Source organism: Protopterus annectens, chromosome 5.part0, assembly GCF_019279795.1.
Source record: "Protopterus annectens isolate FY-2018-M chromosome 5.part0, PAN1.0, whole genome shotgun sequence".
In the NCBI taxonomy this organism is placed as follows: Eukaryota; Metazoa; Chordata; order Ceratodontiformes; family Protopteridae; genus Protopterus; species Protopterus annectens.
In genome coordinates, this window is record NC_056735.1 from 316,358,921 (window position 1) to 316,379,662 (window position 20,742).

The window sequence follows — 20,742 nt, forward strand, 5'->3', positions numbered from 1 at the left end:
TCATCTTTGCAGAGTCTTTTTCAAAATGTCGGGTATCTCTCCTGGGTGAGAGATCTACTGCATAAGCTGGGATTCCAAGAGAACGTTCAAAAGTCTGTCTTCACTCTCTCACACAGGATTGTGTTCCTGGGATGGCAACTAGACATCTTTTATTTAAAGAACTTTTCTTCTACAGGAAAAAAAAAGATATTTAGATCTGTTTCTAAGATTTTCCACTCAAGACTTAAGTCACTATGAGGGAATACCTCCGGATTTTGGGTCTCATAGTATCCATGACTCTCATGATACCCCTGGCAAGACTGTATAAGGGAAAGATAAAGTGGTATCTAAAGTCTTTCTTTTTTTGTTCCAGCATCAACACCCTTTCTTTTCAGATCCCAGTACTGGGATTGGTTAGAAGATAAATCACTTGGTGGAGATCCTTATGGCAGTGTCTCCCTTCTCTCTCCCTGCTCCAAACCAGCCAGTCACCACAGATGTTTCAGACTTTGCTTGGGGAGCGTTTTCTGTGCTGGGACACCAAGAACAGATGCAAGCACCTAAATATTAAGAAGATTTTTGCCCTTACCGAGGCACTCAATTTTGTGAACCATCTTTGGTCCCTGGGAGCTCCTTCAAATGGTTACAGACTGTACCACAGTGATGTGGTACATCAGCAGGCAAGGGGGGACCAGGTCATAACCCTTTGCAGACTAGCCATGTTAGCTTAAGAAATGGCTTCACAGCACAGTCTCGCTCGACAGGCAACCTTCATTATGTCAGAGCAAAATTGTGTGGCAGATAAACTGAGCAGGCCCAGGACACAAATTAACTCCCCACAGGTGGATCAAATCTTGGGAAAACCCCTGGATCTAGTTTTCAAGTAGACCTCTCTGTCTCCTCTCTGAACGATCAGATAGCATGTTCCAGGGCTCCATGCAAGAAGGGCTGTGGAAGACAGATGCATCTTCTTTTCTTTGTACAGGAATGCTCCGGTACGCCTTTCCATTAATATTTAAAGGTACTTTTGAAGGTTCAGAAGGAATCCCCCAAAATCATTATGGTGACTGTCTTCTGTCCCAGGCAACTGTGGTTCTCCCATTTTATAAGGAAGCTTGTGGTAGCTGCCCCTGGCCATTTCCAAAAGAAGGATCTACTCGCAGAAGAACAGAGATATTTGATACAGCCCAACATCAGATGTTCATCGTGTTTCATTGCTGCAGTCATTACACTTGGGTTATTCTGCCGTCAGGTGGTCCCGCAGTCGGCCAGAGTTCCAAAGTCTTGGTCCGGCATCGGTTGCTGTCGCCTCCTCCCTGACATCAGTGCTTCAGGGGTATACAAGAAGCAGCCAACGCCATTTTCTTTTGTCTTTCTTGCCGCGCGGTGCCCGAAGCAAAAGCAGTTCGCAAGTGTCAGTCGGCTGACTCTTGAGATATCAAATTTGATTTTCAGAACCGAAGTCTTCAATAAAGCTAAGTACCCCGTTGGGGAAGCTTTTTCTTGCCTCAGACCGATGTCAATAAAAGTTAATAATTGTATCTGAAGTAGGTAATTCATTTGCTCTGCAACCTGTGGGTATCTGATCCGAGCCGGCAGCTTTCCAAGATCCAAGATCCGAGCTCCTAGCTCCTCCCCCCTACCCATAATCCCCTGCTGCCAACCATATTACCTCAGATCGTTTTTTGCCGCGGATGAAGAAGCTTTCCCTTTAAAGAGCTCCTGGCTGGGTGAGGTCGTTGGTGGTTTATAACCTTTTTTCTGAAATTTATAATCTTTTGTGTGTGTGTGTGTGTGTGGTCTTAGCCCCTTTTTCGATTTCCCTTTTGTGCTAATTTAGTTTTTTAAAGTTAGTTTTTTCTTTATTCGCTCCCCCTCCCCCTTAGCGTTTGGGTGTGTGTGAGTGCTAAGATGTCGGAAGGGCCTAAGGCTGTTTTTTCTAAATGTACTGAGTGTGGCCACAAGCTTTCCCCAGCTGATGGCCACACTCAGTGCGTTTTGTACCTGGGGGCAGCCCATCTATCAGAGGCCTGCCAGATCTGTGCGGCCTTTAACCCCCGGGCACTTCGGGATAGGAAGAACAAGCTGATCCTGGCGGGAAAGCTCCCCCAGGAGTCAGCTGCTTCTTCCTCTCCCGTTCGGGCTCCGGCTGCCTCGGCGGCCCCGGCGCCTTCTGTTCCCTTAGCTCAACCCGGGACTCAACCTCCCTCTTCGGTTTTGAGCTCTGAGGAAACTAGTGCCTCTTCTGCTAGAGAGAAGAGGCACAAGGATAAGGAGGGACATAGATCCCATAAAAGGCGGGCTGAATCTCAACCCTTGGCTCCGCCAGCTAAAGCAGCCAAATCTCCTTCGAGGGTCTCCGGATCCTCCTCCTCTTGGCTCCGCCTAGTTTCTCGCCGGAGGAGGGGGATCGGTCTCCCTCAAGGTTGTCGAGGCGGCTCTCCCGGCCCGCCTCTACTACCTCTTCCAGGTCAACGAGAAGCATCTCCGAAGCGGATATGGATCGGATGATGCGTTTGTTCTTGCAGACCCAAATGCAGATGGGGGTGCTCTTTGCCCCCCCCCCCCTGGGGGGAGTGCAGCCCCCATGTTTTCCACGATCACTCCTTCTCCGACTCGTTTTCGGATCTCTGAGTCGTCTGATCCGGACCCCTTCGGACCCAGGGATTAGTCTGCGTCGAAGATTTGTCGGCGCCAATAGCACTGGTCTCTTCGCCGACTATGCCCTCGAGCTTGTCGGATCCGAGCTCTTGGGGCCACGGGCTGAGCGCCGGATCCGAGAGAGTTGTGTCTTCGGAGCTGTTGGCTTCGGAGCGCACCTCTCTCGGCGCTGACCGCATCTGCTCCGACCCCGATCCCTTCCTCGGAGCCAAGGAGATTGCTCTCAGAGGCTGGCGAGGGTGGTTCTCTTTCGGCTTTTGAGGTAGTGGAGAGGGTACTGTCTAGGTCCTCCAGATCCCTGGTTCGGGCTCCGGATCCACCCATACCCCCACTGTATGAGGGTTTGTCATCCATCATCTGACCAGTAGGACAGCCTGCCCAAGCCCTCCAGCTAGTTCCCGCGGAGAACAGCAACCCGTGGATGAGTCCTCTTCGGATAGCCCCACCGAGGTGGTTCCTCGGAAACGGTGCAAAAGGAGGCACCTGGACTCCCCCGAGTCCGTTACCATCGACAATGACATAAATGATAGGGAGGGTTCCCAAAGGGTCACCCCATGAAGAGGTCTCCTGTGGAGACATCATGGAAATGTTGCGTATTAGAGGGGGGTGGTCTGCCCAAATCCTTCCCTTGATGAATCCGTGTTCCTGGAGGCGTTTGAGGCAGGCCCATCTACCTCCTGGGTGTCTTCTCAGTCCGAACCCCTGGTGGACTTAATTACCACCAGGGCGTGGAAGGAGCCCGACACCGTGGAGCCAATCCCTAGGCGTCCCGATAAAGTCCTAAGTCCCCCCACAGATAGACAGTCATGGGCCAAAGGAACCCCTGTTGATGCCATGTTGGTGGTGGTGTCGGCCACCAAGAAAGAACTCGCTCTGGAGAGTTCTTTGGTCTACCCGCCAGATAAAGAATCTCGAGCGTTGGACCGGATTGTGAAGCGGATGTTTGCTTCAGTGACCTTTTCCATAAGGGTGCTGAACTATATGGCACATACCATCAGGCTACAGCAAGACTTGATCAAGGAATATGCTGCAGCCCCCCTGGAGTCCATGTCCGAAGACGAGAATGTGTTTGCGACGCGAATGGCCACTCGGAAATCCATCTCTAATACGTCTATGCGGCTCCTCTCCCATGCTACGGAGGGAGCCGCTAGAGCTAGCGGAGCAGGGTCGTCTTACGATGTCACGCCTGGCTCTACCTTTGCAACTTCGCGGATCCCTTCAAGGCGTCCTTCGCGAATGCCCCCTTTGACTGTTCTGCTCTTTACGGCAAGACCATTCGCGATACGCTGGTCCAAAGCGAAAAGGACTGAAAGACGCTGTCTGCCGTCAGAGTCCGCTTCTCTAGTCCCCAAAGATCCTTCTCCAGGAATCGGAGGGGACAAAAGAAGCTGTGGTTCCGCAAGTCTCAGCAATCCCATCCAGCTGCGGACCACTCATCCTCTAGAGGCAGAGGAGGACAAGGTGGATGCCGGCCCAGAGGCAGAGAGGGGCCGCGTAATTTCGGGTCTAGAGAACCTTTCTCGAACAGACCCGCGCAACAGCCCTGAGGGCTTGCCCGACTGTCCCTCTCTGGAGGCAGTCGGGGGGGGGGGGCGGTTGACTGAGCATCTGTCAAACGGGGAGTCCCTTACATCGGATCAATGGGTGCTCCGTATCCTATCCAGAGGTTATTCCATTCCTAAATCTTCCCCCCAAAACCAGACGCCTCCCCGATGTCCCACCCGATCAGAGGGAGGCAGCGGCTTCAGAGATTTTGAAGCTGCTAAGAAAGAGCCATCCAGCCCATCCCTCCAGATCAGTCCGGATTGGGTTATTACTCAAGGTTCTTTTTGGTGCCAAAGAAAACCGGGGACCTCAGACCCATCTTAGACCTTTCCGCTCTGAACCCGTTCATATCCAAGGAAAAGTTCCGGATGGTCACTCTCCCAGTCGTTCTCCCGCAGAAGGGGGAGAACTGATTGATGTGCTCCATAGACCTCAAGGATGCGTACTACCACATCTTGATGGACAGACGATCCAGGAGGTTTCTCCGCTTCCGGCTCGGAGCCAGTCATGATCAATTCAGGGTTCTTCCATTCGGCCTCACCTCAGCCCCCAGAGTGTTCACCAAGGTTATGGCAGTGGTTGCAGCCCACCTGAGACTTCAGGGCATTCAGGTCTTCCCGTACCTAGACGACTGGCTCCTTACCGCGACCAACAGGCATCGGCTCTGTGTGGCGAGAGATTACGCACTGACTCTAGCCCACAACCTAGGCATTTCAGTGAACCGGCAGAAGTCCTGCCTGTGCCCCACTCAAGCCCTGGAATTCATAGGGGCCAGGTTGTATAATCGAATCTCCCGAGCTACTCTAACGTCAGTCAGACTGAACAGCTTATCGTATCAGGTGTTGGCCCTTCTTAGGAGTCCTGCTCCTCCAGCGGAGTTGGTCTTGAGGGCACTGGGGTCTATGTCAGCAGCGATCGGTCTTTCCCTCCATGCCCGTCTGCGAATGCGAATATTACAATGGACCCTTCAAGTCCAGTGGTCCCTCTTGTTCCACCCCTTGAACACGCCGATACCGCTGAGCAGAGTGTGCAGGGACTCCCCTTCTTTGGTGGTTACATGCGCGGGAACTCAGAGAAGGGAGGCCTTTTTGTGATTCCCCCAGTCGAAGCCACTTTGACCACGGACACTTCTCGCCTCGGGTGGGGGGGCATTGTTCAGGCAGATCCGCTGAAGGCACGTGGACTTCCCTAGAGACCGCATTGCATATCAGTGTCCTAGAGATGAGGGCGGTGCTTTTGGCGTTGCAAGCTCTCCATGACTTTCTTCCCCTGGGGACTATTGCGATCCAGACAGACATGTCATTAGTCTGGTATATAAGCAAACAGGGAGGAACCAGATCTTATCCCCTGTGTCGAGAGGCCATGAGAGTTTGGGAATGGGCGATCTCCACCAACTGCTTTCTGGTAGCAACGCACATTCCGGGACGGTACAACATATTGGCGGACAAGCTAAATCTGGTGCTTCTCACTCCGTACGAGTGGTCTCTGAATCCATCTGTTATGAGGCAGATCTTCCACAAATGGGGTCTGCCTCGCTGCAATCTTTTTGCTTCTCCTTTAAACACAAAATGCAGCGAATGCAGCGAGTACTTCGCAATAATTCCCCCCAGAGGGGAGACCCCCAGAGACGCTCTAGTCCATGCTTGGCCTCCCGGGCTCCTTTATGCTTACCCCCCCCCCCTCCTGCTCATGATGAAATTCATTCAGAAAGCCTGTCGGTTGGGGAGCAGAGTTATCCTCATAGCCCCATTCTGGCCTCTACAGATCTGGTTCCCTTTTCTGCGGTCTCAGTGTGGCTCCTCCATGGATTCTGGATCCCAGTCCAGACCTGATCTCGCATCCCGCGGGTTGCCCAACCCTGAACCTGGTCAACCTCAAGCTTGCAGCTTGGCTGATCCAGTTCCAATAATGGCTAGGACTCCGGTATCTCATCTCCTGTTAAGGCCATTCTGGTTGCGGCTCATAAGCCGTCTACCAGAAAACTTTACAACAGCAAATGGAAACGTTTTTCCATTTGGGCCAAAGACAAGGGCTTGGACCCATTTACTGTTCCTATTCCGACCATTCTGGACTTCTCGTTGATTTTTTGGCAGGGAGCAAGTGCTTCTACAGTTAAGGTGCAATTGGCGGCCATCTCCCATTTTCATGTGGGTGACGGCATAGGTTCCTTAGCATCTACAAAGTTGTGCAAAACCTTCTTACGAGGCAGCATTTTTTAAACCCACCTGTAAAGTCTGTGGTTCCCCCATGGGATCTCGCTCTAGTCTTGCAAGCCTTGACGAGTCCACCTTTTGAACCCGCGGCCTCTGTTCCATTGAAGTTCTTGTCATGGAAAATGGCCGCCTTAGTGGCTGTTCCTTCGGCCAAAAGAGTTTTAGAACTGCAAGCTTTGTGTATGAAACCTTCTTACCTTATCTTTCACAAAGATAAGAGTGTCCCTCAGGACTAACCCGTCTTTCTTGCCTAAGGTTGCTTCAGAAGCAAATATAAACCAATTGATAAATCTACCAGTGTTTTTTCCAAAATTTCAGAACAAAGGAGAATACACGTTGCACAAATTGGATGTGCACAGACAGCTGCGTTTCTACTTGCACAGGATTAGAGAGTTTCGCAAGTCGGACCAGTTGTTGTCTCGTATGCAAAATCAGCCATGGGCAAAACAATTTCCAAAGTGACTGTAGCAAATTGGATCTGTCAGTGTATTATTCAGGGGTACATATTGTCTGGCAAGCCAGCCCCGTTTGGTATCCATGCTCATTCTATTAGATCTGTAGCCACCTCAACAGCTTTTTGGTCTAGGGTTTCAGTGGACGACATATGTTCAGCATCTACTTGGTCCTCTTCTCATACGTTCATTTCTCATTACAAACTAGATGTGATTTCGAGGAGTAGGGCTTCTTTTGGCTCCGCGGTGCTTCGGAATATCCTTCCATAAGGACCACCCAGGTTCTTATAAGGTAGCTGGGGGCTCTGTCCCACAGGTTGCAGAGCAAATAAGTAACTACTTCAGATAAAGAAGTTATGTACTCACCATAACGTTCCATCTGAGTAGGTACTTCATTTGTCTGCAACTGCCCCCCCGCCATCCCCCAAACCTTTCAGGATTTTCCAGTCACCTTTAGAGTTGATTTTTGTGTTATCAGGTTGGTGAGGCAAAAAAAGATCTGAGATAATATGGTTGGTAGTAGGGGATTATGGGTAGGGGGAGGGGCTAGGAGCTTGGATCTTGGAGCTTGGAAAGCTGCCGGCTCTGATCCGAGGTCGGATCCAATACCCACAGGCTGCAGACAAATGAAGTACCTACTCAGATGGAACGTTATGGTAAGTACATAACTTCTTTATTTGTTGTGGGAAGCAAATACCTCATAAGGATTTTCATTCTTAATGTATTCCATGCCTAGGCCCAGATCACGACGTCACTAGTTGCCGGTTTTGTGCTAGATTTAACAAACGCACTATTAAACGTCTGTTTGATTTTGCTCGCCATTACTTTGGCTGAAGGTTTAATTATACCATGCTGTCGGAACAACCGACTACCGGAATTCACAAAAAACGCAAAGAAAAGGACAGGCATCCGAGGCCCAAAACTGATGATGGAAGCCTCTTCTAGGCCAGTCGCCCGTTATCAGTGAGGTGCTTTCACAGCCCCTGACACCCGCTACCTCAGAGCCACTGGCCACAACCGACTACCACGTGGAGTTGCCTAGGCCTCTGGATACTCAAGGTGTTGGGCCTACGGAGACTAACCCTTCAGATGGGTCCTGAGCTGCTGCGCAGGCATCTGCTTCTGAGGATTTCAGACCTTCACAACTTAACATTGCATCTACAGCCAAGTCTAAAACTACATTAAAGACAAAGAAGCAAGTACAGCATTCACCTGGACAGGCCTCCATGCCTAAAAAGCAGATGCTTAAAATGGCCGAAGACTTAATTACTCTGATCAGGGGTTCCCATCCCCCTCCTGATAAAAGGCCTAGGCAGAATACACATTGATTCCTCTGACCAGGTTTCAATATATTCTGATTCCTCTTCAGACCAGGGTTACTCTTTACCCCCCCCCCCCCCCCCCCAATGAGGACTCTGATGCTGAAGAATCAATTCCTTCAGCCTCTCCTCCTGAGGATTACTCTTTTGGGGAAACTTTACATACCATGAGGGAGCGTTTCCATTGGGAGGGCCAGGATTACTCAGAATCCAAGAAACTGCTCCGAGACTTTCTTTTATTGCCTCAGCACAGGCCCCTTGCTATTCTGCCAATGTTGGATATTGTGGACGATGTGTTCTCTGAATCCAGTTTTAAATCCAGATTCTTTACCCCCTGCTCCAGTCAAGCCAGACAGGTGCTACAAAGTCCCTGACTCTCAAATTTTTTAATAAAAACCCTGCAGCTGACACAAACTATTTCCCAGGGTCCCAAAGGGGTTAAGGCCTCCACAGCTAAAAATCCAGTTCCCTCGGACAGGGATTCTAGAGCATTAGACAGATGGGGGAAGAAAGTTTACACCTCTGCAACTTTAGCAGTGAGGGCTTTAAACTGCCAGTTTCACATGCTTAAATATCAACAATATTTATTGTCTCAGTTAAAACAGAAAATGAGTACAAGTGCAGAACCACCTGATTTTAAGGAAATGCAGGATTTATTGCATGCAGCTGAACAAGTGAGAAAGCATACTTTGCAATTTGGTTTTGATTCATTAGAAGCTTCTTGTAGAGCAGCAGTTACAGGATCTGTGATTCAAAGGCATGCTTGGTTAAAGGAACAAAGCTTACCAGATCATGTTAAGGCAAAATAATTGAATGCTCCTTTACAGCAAGATATTTTATTTGGTGTTAAGGCAGAAGAGGTATTAAAGAAAATGGAGGATAAGGCAAAATCTATGCAAACAGTGAAGGATTTCTTACAGGTACAGCCACCACGATTTTGCAGGAATTGGCCTACTAAAAATTGGTACTTTCCAGTGTCAGACAGGCCACAAATAGGCAGATCTTAGCCCCAAGGCTCTTACAGACCACGACAGTGGGGTGCTTCAACCCCAAAACGAGGTGAGGACAAGTCACAACCTTACAGGAAACAGTCCCAATGACTTCCCCTTCCAATGCCAAACTCTTCCCTTTTGGCAGCTCCCTTAGGGGGGAAACTAGCACCTTTTTCACAAAACTAACAAGCAATCACCCAAGACAAATGTCTCATGGTTACAGGTTCCACTTTCACACTTTACCAAGGCTAAAAGGAATGCCAGACCTGCCACAAAATCAATGGGCAGAGGCACAAAAACAAATTACAGCCCTCATGGACAGGAGAGCTATTCAAAAAGTACCACAGCAGGAACAAGGACAAGGATTTTACTCAAGACTCTTCCTGGTCCCCAGAAAGGACAAAGCCTGGAGACCCATACTAGACCTTTCCACTCTAAATACTTACCTGGATGTTCCGAAATTCAAAATGTTGACACTTCAGCAGCTCCTTCCCATGTTGGGCAAGGAAGCTTGGCTTGTTACTTTGGACCTCAGAGGCATACCTGCATGTCCCCATCAGGCAAAATATCAGGAGATACCTCGGATTCATAGCTGGTTCAATGCACTACCAATTCTCTGCACTGCCCTTTGGCTTATCTACTGCGCCCAGGGTCTTCACCAAGTGCCTGGCACCAGTAATTGCATTTTGCAGACAAACAGGAATTAAAATATATCCATACCTGGACGACTGCCTGATTCAAGCGGAGACCAAGGACATTCTTCTAAAGCATCTGGCGTTTGTACAAAAGTTAAGTTGCCTAGGGTACACAGTAAACGAACGGAAGTCCAAACTAGTACCCTCACAAGAGATAATATTCCTGGGTGCCAGCTTAAATACAACGGCCCAGATGGCTTATCTCACGCCAGACAAACAAGGACAACTGACTCAGTATTTTCAATTGATGGGCAACAAAGTCCCAACTCCCTGCAAGAAAAATTCTGCAGGTCTTGGGATTCATGGCATCCTGCATATTACTAATCCCATATGCCAGACTGCATATGAGGAAATTACAATGGTACCTAAAAAGTGTTTGGACACAACCCTCACAGCTTGGAAACAGTAATGCCACTAATTCCCTGCCTACAACAGGAGTTTCGATGGTTGGCACAGGCATGTCACCTCAACAAGGGTCAGCCTTTCACTCTTCCCACAGCCAGGCAGACTTTAATAACAGATGCTTCGGATTACGCCTGGGGAGCACACATGGCAGGAAAATGTATTCAGGGCAAATGGACCACAGACCAAATGCATCTTCACATCAATCAAAAAAAGATGTTGGCTGTACAAAATGCCCTAACAGCTTTCAAGGACCTTCTGCATCCAGGACAACTATTATTAAAGACAGACAACACCACAGTAATGTGGTACATAAGAAGGGGGCACTCTTTCTTACCCCTTATGCAGACAAGCCATGACCTTGTGGAACACAGCTCTAACTTATCAAGTTCATCTGCAAGCACAATTCCTGCCAGGAAAGAAAAATACTCTGGCAGACGACTTAAGCAGAAACAGCATGGATCCTCGCGAGTGGAAATTTAAATCCACACGTTTTCAGCATGATCATGCGGACTTAGATCTTTGCCTCCCCACTGAATTGCCAACTACAAAAATTATGCACAAGGACTTCACACACAAGCATGGAAAGTGGATGCTCTTTTGTTCAGCTGGAAAAGCCTAAACGTTTATTCCTTCCCACCTCTGCCTCTCCTTTCAAAGGTACTCCTAAAAGCCAGACAAGAAAAAACATGGATGATTCAGATTGCTCCAGACTGGCCACGTCAGCATTGGTACCCAATCTTAAAGAACTTCGCTCAAGGCCCACCTTGGATTTTGCCTCAAATTCCGCACCTTCTGACTCCACAAAACAATCCGATCCTGCACAGTCAGCTCAAAACCTTATCCCTGGCTGCATGGCAGATTCATTAGCCAAACAGACAACACCTCTCTCTAAAGCTGTTATGAATGTCATTTTGGAGGCCAGGAGGCCTAGTACCAGGAAATCTTATTCAGAAAAGTGGAAGAGATTCTGTGCCTGGAACCATGCTTAAAGCCTTGACCCTCTTGTCTCTAACATTCCTCAGATACTACAATACTTAACTGAGATGCTGGACAAAGGACTATCCTTATCCATTAAGGTCCACACTTCTGCCATCTCTGCTCATTACAACACAGATCCTCCTATTTTCTCTCATCCATTGCTAAAGCAGTACCTCAGAGGGGCTAAAAACATAAGACCGCCCCGGAGAGCACCAACACCTACTTGGGACCTCAATTTTGTCTTGGAAAAACTCACTTTACCTCCTTTTGAGCCAGCCAATTCAGCAGAATTAAAATGTATATCATGGAAAACTGCTCTGCTACTGGTAACCTCAGCACGCAGAGTCTCAGAACTACAGGCACTAATGGTAGTGGAGCCTTTCATCATTTTCCACCAAGAAGGGTTTCCTTAAGAACAAACCCTTCATTTATGCCTAAGGTGGTATCCAATGTGGCTGTTAACCAAACTATTCACTTGCCAACATTTTATCCAAATACCCAGAATAAAGGGGAGAGAATTCTACATTCCTTGGACATACACAGGCAATTACGCTTTTACTTGGAGAAAACAAAAGCTTTCAGAAAAACTGAACAATTGTTTGTATCTTGTGCTGCAAGATCACAGGGAAAGGCTATTTCAAAGCAGACCATTTCAAAGTGGATAGGACACTGTATCCGGTTCTGCTACACGCAGCATGGGAAACTTGTACCATCTAACATCAGACCACATTCCACCAGGGCAACTGCAACTTCTACTGCCTACCTTAGAGGAGTACCTACCAAAGACATTTTGGAAGCTGCAACTTGGAGTTCAGTGCACACCTTTACCAAGCATATTATCACTTGCCTCTTTACTCTAGATCCAGAGCTGGATTCGCCACTGCAGTGCTGCAGGGCCTCATAGCCACACCAAATCCTCTATAGAACCAGCCCTGTTTCAGCTTTGAGATTCAACCCAAGTGTAATGACTGCAGTGGTGAAACACTATGAACATAGTACAGATGTTCATCGTGTTACCCTGCTGCAGTCCTCACACTTGGGTTATCCTGTCGTCTGGTTGTCCCGCAGTTGGCCTGAATTCAACGTCTTGGTCCGGTGTCGGTTGCTGTCGCTTCTTCCCTGATGTCAGTGCGCCAGGGGTATACAAGAGGCATCAGACGCCATTTTCTTCAGTCTTTCTTGCCAGGCGGTGCCCGAAGCAGAAGCAGTTCACAAGTGCCAGTCGGCCGACACCTGAGATTTTCGAATCTAATTTCAGTCCGAAGTCTTAAAAGCTAAGTACCCCATTTGGGGAACCTTTTCTTGCCTCAGTCAGATGTCGGAAAAAGTTAACAATTGCATTTCTTGTGGGAAGTAAATGCCTCATAAGGACTTTCATTCTTATTGTATGCCTTGCCTAGGCCCAGACCACGACGTCACTGGTTGTCGGTTTTGTGCTGGGTTCAGTAAGCGAACTATAAAGCGACGCTTTGATTTCGCATGACACTACTTCGGTAGGAAATTTAATTACACTATGCAGTTGGAGCAACCGACTACCGGCGTACATAAAAAACGCAAAGATAAAGACAGGCAGCCTAGATCCAAGCCAGACTCTGAGGTCTCTGCTGGACTGGTCGCCAGTTCTCCGGTTTTCAGTGAGGTGTCTACGCAGCCCCTGACTACCGCGGAATTGGAACCCCAGACCGCTACGGATTCTCGAGCAGAGTGTTCTAGGCCGATGTAGCCATTTTCTTTAGGCCCTACCGACAACATTGCAGAAGGAGAAGCCGGTGCTGCGGAAACACCTTCGGTTACAGAAGGTGTCTTCAGACTGACTACTCTCACCATAAAATCTTATGTTAAGCTTAAGACTCCTCTAAAACCAAAAAAGACTGCACATCAGTCTCCAGTTCAAGGCCCCATGCCTAAGAAACAGATGCTTAAAAGGGCTGAAGATTTGATTTCTTTAATCAGGGGTTCCCAAACCCCCCCCTCCCCCCAAGACAAAAGGCCTAGACATGTGGAGGATTATGCCTCCTCTGATCATGTGTCTATTTCCTCAGGCTCCTCTGAGGAACAGGATTACTCCTTTCCCCCTTATTAAGATTCTGATGCTGAAGATTCCATTCCCTCAGCTTCTCCCCCTAAAGACTACTCTCTTGGGGAACCTTACATACCGTGAGGGAACATTTCCAATGGGAAGGTCAGGACTAGTCCCACTCAAAGAAAAGGCTCCGAGAGTTTTTTACTCCCCCAGCACAGATCACTTGCTATCCCTCCAGTTTTAGACATTGTGGATGATGTTTACTTAGAGGCTAGTCTAAATCCAGATTCTCTGCCTCCTGCTCCAGCCAAACCAGATAGATATTATAGAGTGCCTGACTCGCACAAATTCCTTTACAAAAGCCCTGTTGCTGACCCAGAGACAATCTCCCAGGGTCCCAAAGGGGCTAAGGCTTCTATGGCTAAAAATCCTGAACCCTCTGAAAAGGACTCCAGAGCACTAGATAGGTGAGGGAAGAAGGTTTACACCTCCGCTACTCTAGCTATGAGAGCACTAAATTGTCAATTTCACATGCTGAAATACCAGCAATTCCTAATGTCTCAAATAAAACAAAAGATGAGCATGCACCCTCAACAGTCTGAATTCAAAGAAATGCAGGATCTATTGCATTCAGCTGAACAGGTGGGCAAACATACTTTACAATGTGGATTTGATTCCTTGGAAGCTTCCTGTAGAGCAGCTGTTACTGGGTCTGTTATACGTAGGCATGCTTGGTTAAAGGAACAAATTCTGCCTGATCATGTTAAAGCAAAGTTACTAGATGCACCCTTACAGCAGGATGTCTTATTTGGGGTTAAAGCAGAAGAGGTTTTAAAGAAAATAGAGGATAAGGCAAAATCTATGCAGACGGTCAAAGATTTCTTACAGGTACAACCCCCACGCTTCAGCAGAAATTGGACAGCAAAAAATTGGTCCTTTCCAGCTTCTGACAGACCACAGAGGGTTAAATACAGATGCCCAAGGGGCAGAGGACAAGCACAAATCCCTTACAAACCTTGCCCATGGGGCACTGCAACACAGAAGGGAGGAGACGACAGGTCCCAAACTACTAGAAGACAAACACAATGACTTAAACCTCAAACTGCCAAGCAAAAATCTCTTGACATCTCCCTTGGGAGGAAAATTAGCTTTTTTTTTTTATAGACAACTGGCGCATCGTCACAAAGGACAAATGGGTCCTAGACATTATCTCACACGGATACAGATTCCATTTCCACACCTTGCCAAGGGTAAAAGGAATGCCAAACTTGCCACAAAATCAATGTGCAGAGGCACAAAAACAAATTACAGCTCTCATGGACATGAGAGCCATTCAACTGGTGCCTACACAGGAGCAAGGCCAAGGCCAAGGATTTTACTCCAGGCTCTTTCTAGTCCACAGAAAGGACAATGCTCGGAGACCCATTCTGGACCTTTCAATTCTAAACACCTTCTTGCAAGTACCCAAATTCAAGATGTTAACACTACAGCAGCTTCTTCCCATGTTGGGCAAGAAAGCTTGGCTAGTAACGTTGGACCTCAAGGAGGCATACCTGCATGTCCCTATCAGACAAAATTGCAGAAGATACCACCGTTTCATTGCAGGTTCAACCCATTACCAATTCTCTGCACTGCCCTTTGGCTTATCTACTGCACCCAGGGTCTTCACAAAATGCCTGGCACCAGTAATTGCATACTGCAGACAGAGGAATTCAAATATACCCATACCTGGAAGACTGCCTCATCCAAGCAGAAAGCAAGAACATTCTCTTACAACATCTGACTTTTGTAAAACACTTTCTAAGTTGCCTAGGGTACACAGTAAACGAAAAGAAATCAAGACTAGTGCCCTCGCAAAATATGATATTCCTGGGTGCCAGCTTGAATACAACGGCCCAGATGGCTTATCTGACGCCAGACAAACTACAACTAACTCCAAAATAATGGCAGCAAAGACCAAACTCCCTGCAAGAAAAATTCTGCAGGCCTTGGGCTTCATGGCATCTTGCATACTACTAATACCCTTTGCAAAACTGCATATGAGGAAATTACAATGGTACCTGAAAAGCGTATGGACTCAACACAGCCACAGCTTGGAAACAATGATACCTCTCATTCCCTGCCTTCAACAGGAGTTTCTATGGCGGTCAAAGGCATGTCACCTCAACAAGGGTCAGCCTTTCACCTTACCCCCAGCCAGGCAAACTATGACAACAGATGCATCGGACTATGCCTGGGGGGCACACATGGCAGGACGGTGCGTTCAAGGCATATGGACTGCAGATCAAAGGAATCTGCACATCAATCAAAAATAAATGCTAGCTGTACAGAATGCTCCGACCAGCCTTCAAGGACCTCTTGCATCCAGGACAGCTTATAATAAGGACAGACAACACCACAGTAATGTGGTACATAAACAAACAATGCGGTACACACTCTTACCCTCTATGCAGGCAAGCAATGACCTTGTGGAACACACCACTGGCTTACCAAGTTCAATTACAAGCTAAAAAACACCTTGACAGACGACCTAAGCAGAAATATTATGGATCCCCACGAGTGGAACCTGGATCCACAAGTATTTGCAATGATGGATCAAAAATGTGGGCGCCCAGACATAGTTTTGGGGGTTGGCAAACAGGTCTATCAGCTTTCAAAATTTTGCACAAGGACATTTCACCATCAAGCTTGGAAAGTGGATGCACTCTTTCAGTTGGAAAATGCTGACAGTATATGCCTTTCCTCCATTGCCCCTTCTCACAAAGGTGCTCCTGAAAGTCAGGATGGAGAGACCTCGAATGATACTCCTTGCCCCGGACTGGCCACGCCAGCACTGGTACCCAGTACTAAGGAACATGGCCCAGGGCCTACCGTGGATTTTACCACAAATTCCTCCTCTACTCGCACAGCAAGGCAGTCAGGTTCTACACAGCCAGTTCAAAACCTTAAATTTGGCTGCATGGCAAATCACCTAAGCAGCCAGCAAGCCACTCTTTCACAAGATGTTATGGATGTCATTCTGGAGGCCAGGAGGCCCAGCACCAGGAAAGCCTACTCAGACAAATGGAAAAGATTTTGCGCCTGGAACCAAGCTAAAGGCCAAAATACCCTTCAGCCGGACATGCCTCAGATTCTACAATATTTAACTGAGATGTTACACAAAGGACTTACTTTTTCATCTATTAAAATCCACGCCTCGGCTATTTCAGCTCACTACAACATGGATCCTCCCTTATTTTCACATCCACTTCTAAGGCAGTATCTCAGAGTGGCAAAAAACATTAGGCCTCCCAGGAGAGCGCCAACACCAACTTGGGACCTAAATTTTGTTCTGGAAAAACTTGCGCTGCCACCTTATGAGCCAGCTTTTTCAGCTGACTTAAAGTTTATATCATGAAAGACTGCCCTGCTGCTAGCAAATTACTTCAGCCAGAAGAGTCTCGGAGCTACAGGCACTAATGGCAGTAGAGCCTTTCTTCATTTTTCATCAAGACAGTCTCTCTCTACAAACTAACCCCTCCTTTATGCCAAAGGTGGTATCCAGTGTGGCTCTAAATCAAACCATCCACTTACCCACCTTCTTTCCAAATCCACAGAACAAAGGAGAGACTCCTGCATTCCTTGGACATTCACAGGCAACTACGTTACTACTTGGATAAAACTAAGGCTTTCAGAAAATCTGACCAACTTTTTGTATCCTATGCTACAGCATCACAAGGAAAGGCCATCTCAAAACAGACCATTTCCAAATGGATAGGACATTGCATACGCTTTTGCTACACCCATCATGGAAAACCAGTTCCTGCTAGCATAAGGCCCCACTCCACCAGGGCAGCAGCTACATCTACAGCCTTCCTCAGGGGGGTGCCAACCAAGGATATTCTGGAAGCTGCAACTTCAGTTCAGTACACACCTTCACCAAACACTATCACTTGCCACTTTACTCTAAGACTAGAGCTGGCTTCGTCACTGCAGTTTTGCAGGGCCTTCTAGCCTCCTCTAACCCTGTTTGACTCCACCTCCCATCCTTAGCTTTGGGATTCTACCCAAGTGCGATGACTGCAGCAGGGTAACACGATGAGCATAGTACAGTTTTGTACCTACCATAAATGTAGATGTTTGAGTGTATACCCTGCTGCAGTCCAGGTTACCCTCCCTCCATCCCCTCTGACCTAACTAAAGCCTTTCAATACCTTAAAGTCTGATACAACCTTTGTGGTGTATTTGCTTATAGCTGGACGGATGTTATGTTTGTGCTAAGCTTTTATTATTGGTACTATCTACTGACCATCTTTTGGGGGGGCACCTGACATCTGGGGCAAGAAAAACTGAAGAAAATGGCGTCGGCTGCCTCTTGTATACCCCTGTCGCACTGACGTCAGGGAAGAAGCGACAGCAACTGACGCCAGGCCAAGACTTTGGCATTCAGGCCGACTGCGGGAACGCCTGACGACAGGATAACCCAAGTGTGATGATTGCAGTAGGGTATACACTCAAACATCTACATTTATGGTAGGTACAAAACTGTACTTTTTGTACCTACCATAAATGTAGATGTTAATGTCTTCTCTGCTGCAGTCCTGGTTACCCACCTGCCATCCCCTCTTTCTTAGCTGGGGCTTATCTATAACTTTCTACACTATACTACCTATGTGGTGTATTTGCTGGTTACTGAAGGTTTTGTTTTTATCTTGTATGTTTTGTAAGCAATATGTATTGCCTATCTTTTTGGGGGCACCTGACATCTGGGGCAAGAAAAACTGAAGAAAATGACGTCTGCTGCTGCTTGTATACCCCTGACACACTGACGTCAGGGAGGAGGTGACAGCAACTGACGCCGGACCAAGACTTTGGAACTCTGGCTTGACTGCAAGACCGCCTGATGGCAGGATAACCCAAGTGTAATGACTGCAGCAGTGAAGACACTCTAACATCTACATTTATGGTAGGTACAAAACTGTACTTTATCTTTAGTTGACTGCCTGGATGATAGGATCTTAATTCCTTTTAGGCACCTGTTTTCTGAGGACATGCAGCAGATACTAATGGAGGCAAGGAAGTTTGCTACTAGAAAATCGTATGTTAGCAAATGGAAAAGGTTTTCTAGTTGGTGCCAATAAAATAAACAGCACCCATTCAGGGCTAGTTGTTCTCAGGTCTCTCTATTTGTCTGCGTTACTATTCTCTTTATCGGCCATTATTTTAGCATGTCTCCCCATGGATCTTCCTCTTTCAAGGCAGTCGCATGTCAAAATGTTTTTGAAAGTGGTTTTGTATAAGGGTTCTCCAAGTAAGCCGATGACACCTCCTTGGGGTCTTAATTTTATGTTGGTGAAATTAACACTTGCTCCATTTTGAACCAGCTAGTCTGTCTGGACTTGAGGTTCTTAACTTGGAAAACAGTTTTATTGATAGCTTTGATCACTGCAGGAAAGGGTATCTGAGTTGCAAGCTGTTGTGGTGAGTCAACCCTACCTCATTTTCCACAAGGACATGGTTTCTTTAAGAAGTAATCCTCCTTTTTATGCCTAAAGTAATATCCAGTTTTACTTTGTCAAATTGTCCATCTCTGTTTTCTTCCCTGAACCTAAACATGAGGGGAGCATGGATACCTCATACCTTGGATGTCCACAGACAACTCTGGTAATATATTGATGGAGCTAAATCTTTCAGCTCATCAGTTCAATTGTTTATTTCTTAAGGCAAGAATGGAGAACAGGTATCAAAACAGACCATTTCCAACTGGTTGTCTAAGGGTATAAACTTTTGTTTTTAGTTACCATGACAGAAATATTCCTGGCAGGGTCCAGGCCCATTCTTCAAGTACCTTTGCATCTTCTGTGGCTTTTTGGAAAGGGCTGGATTCTAGAAGTATTCTAGAAGCTGCTACTTCTCTGTACATACTTTTTACAAAGCACTATAAGCTGGATTCATTCTCTAAGTCTAGATGGACCATTCTCCAGATGCTTCTGGACCCCTCTCCTTCCACTTGCCAAATATAGGTAACTATGATCTTACCCGTTTAGCTAAGGCTGCTGCAGCGGTGATCATGTAAACCTCTCCAAGTTCAACTTAGATGGCTGTAATTTTTTTTCTTATAATGCTTTTTTTCTGAGCTACAGTCCATGTCTTGTTCTGGAATTGAGTTATGTTTGAACTTTAATTTCCTCCTGGAGTGCAATAAACACATTTTTGTAATTCTAGGAACGATTGGCCATGTAGCCCATGGAAAGTCAACAGTAGTAAAAGCTATTTCTGGTGTACATACTGTCAGATTTAAAAATGAACTCGAGAGAAATATCACAATCAAGCTGGGCTATGCCAATGCCAAGGTTAGTAAATGTTTTCTCTCCCTTACTTTTTGGTTCAGTTTAATTTCTAAATAAACTGATACGCATGTGTAAGACGGGTATGAAATGAGTGTGATGTGCATGTCAGTTAAGTGTACGAATGCATGGTTGAAATTGGCATAGAGTGTAGTTGGAGCCCTCCCCCCTGTGTGGTGAGATTTCCTGAGTTAGTAGTCATAAGGTTGCAGTGATGTGGGGTGACAGTTACTTTCTAATCTAGATGCATTTTCAGTAGAAGATAGTTGTGGTGATTTGCATTGAGATTAAGGGATTTTTTTTATTATTTTGTGCGTATGTGTTTATAAATAAGAAGGCCATCCTAAATAGGCTAGTACTTTAGTTTGCTACAGTCTTGGATTAATGAGTTTATTTTAATCCTCATGTGACTGCACATGCGTGTGTATGTATATATAGCATATACATAGGTATAAACACACATTTATGTGTACACGTGTATATATACACACACACACAATGTTCCTGGGTATGGTTTAGTCCTTGGCTAGGATGTATGTCTCAACAAGTAGTTATCAAGTTGGAATGGCTGTAGGTATTAATGGACCACTACATGCAAAAAATTAAAAAAAAATTTTCATCTTTTGTCACAATATTTAAACTTGCCTTTAGCAAAATAAGTACTTATTACTAATTATATTTATATATTCTTTTTACCCTTGAATACCCTCCTGGGGGCAGAATCTTCAAGTTTTTTTGTTTTGTTTTTTCTTCTTCTTGGAAAGTTGTGTCCCATAATACAGTGCTTGTGAGATTAAGTTGCCTCTGTTGCATTTTGACAGCGTACAGTTCCACTCACGTTAAATGGAAGACCTGGGGAAAAAAGGGGGGGATAATTTTGAGAGCCCTCTGAATAAGTGTCATTGAATAGGCTGTAGTGAGTCTTAAAAATGTTTTCCTACTGACTATATAATGCATATTCTGAGAAAGCAGTTTACAAAAGTGTCAACATATTACTGAAATAAAATACTTTTTTTTTTTTTTTTTCAATTGAGAGCATTTGAGTTTCATTTAGCAAGATGTCCTTCAAGGATGCATCTGCAGTCATCACATATGGGTTGTCCTGCCTCCCCCCCCGGGGGGCCAAAGGGGGGGCCCCCCTTTATTTTTGGCGG

The 20,742-nt window shown here is 46.6% G+C and overlaps 1 protein-coding gene across 1 annotated transcript in view; it reads left to right on the forward strand.

Annotated features, from left to right (window-relative positions):
- The window catches only part of EIF2S3 (eukaryotic translation initiation factor 2 subunit gamma), a 1,527,509-nt gene that overhangs the window by 224,493 nt on the left and 1,282,274 nt on the right, over positions 1 to 20,742 (forward strand). Inside the window, exon 3 of the mRNA XM_044071831.1 lies at positions 19,467 to 19,594. Coding sequence (XP_043927766.1) covers positions 19,467 to 19,594 — 128 coding nt within the window. The remainder of the gene's footprint in view (positions 1 to 19,466; positions 19,595 to 20,742) is intronic.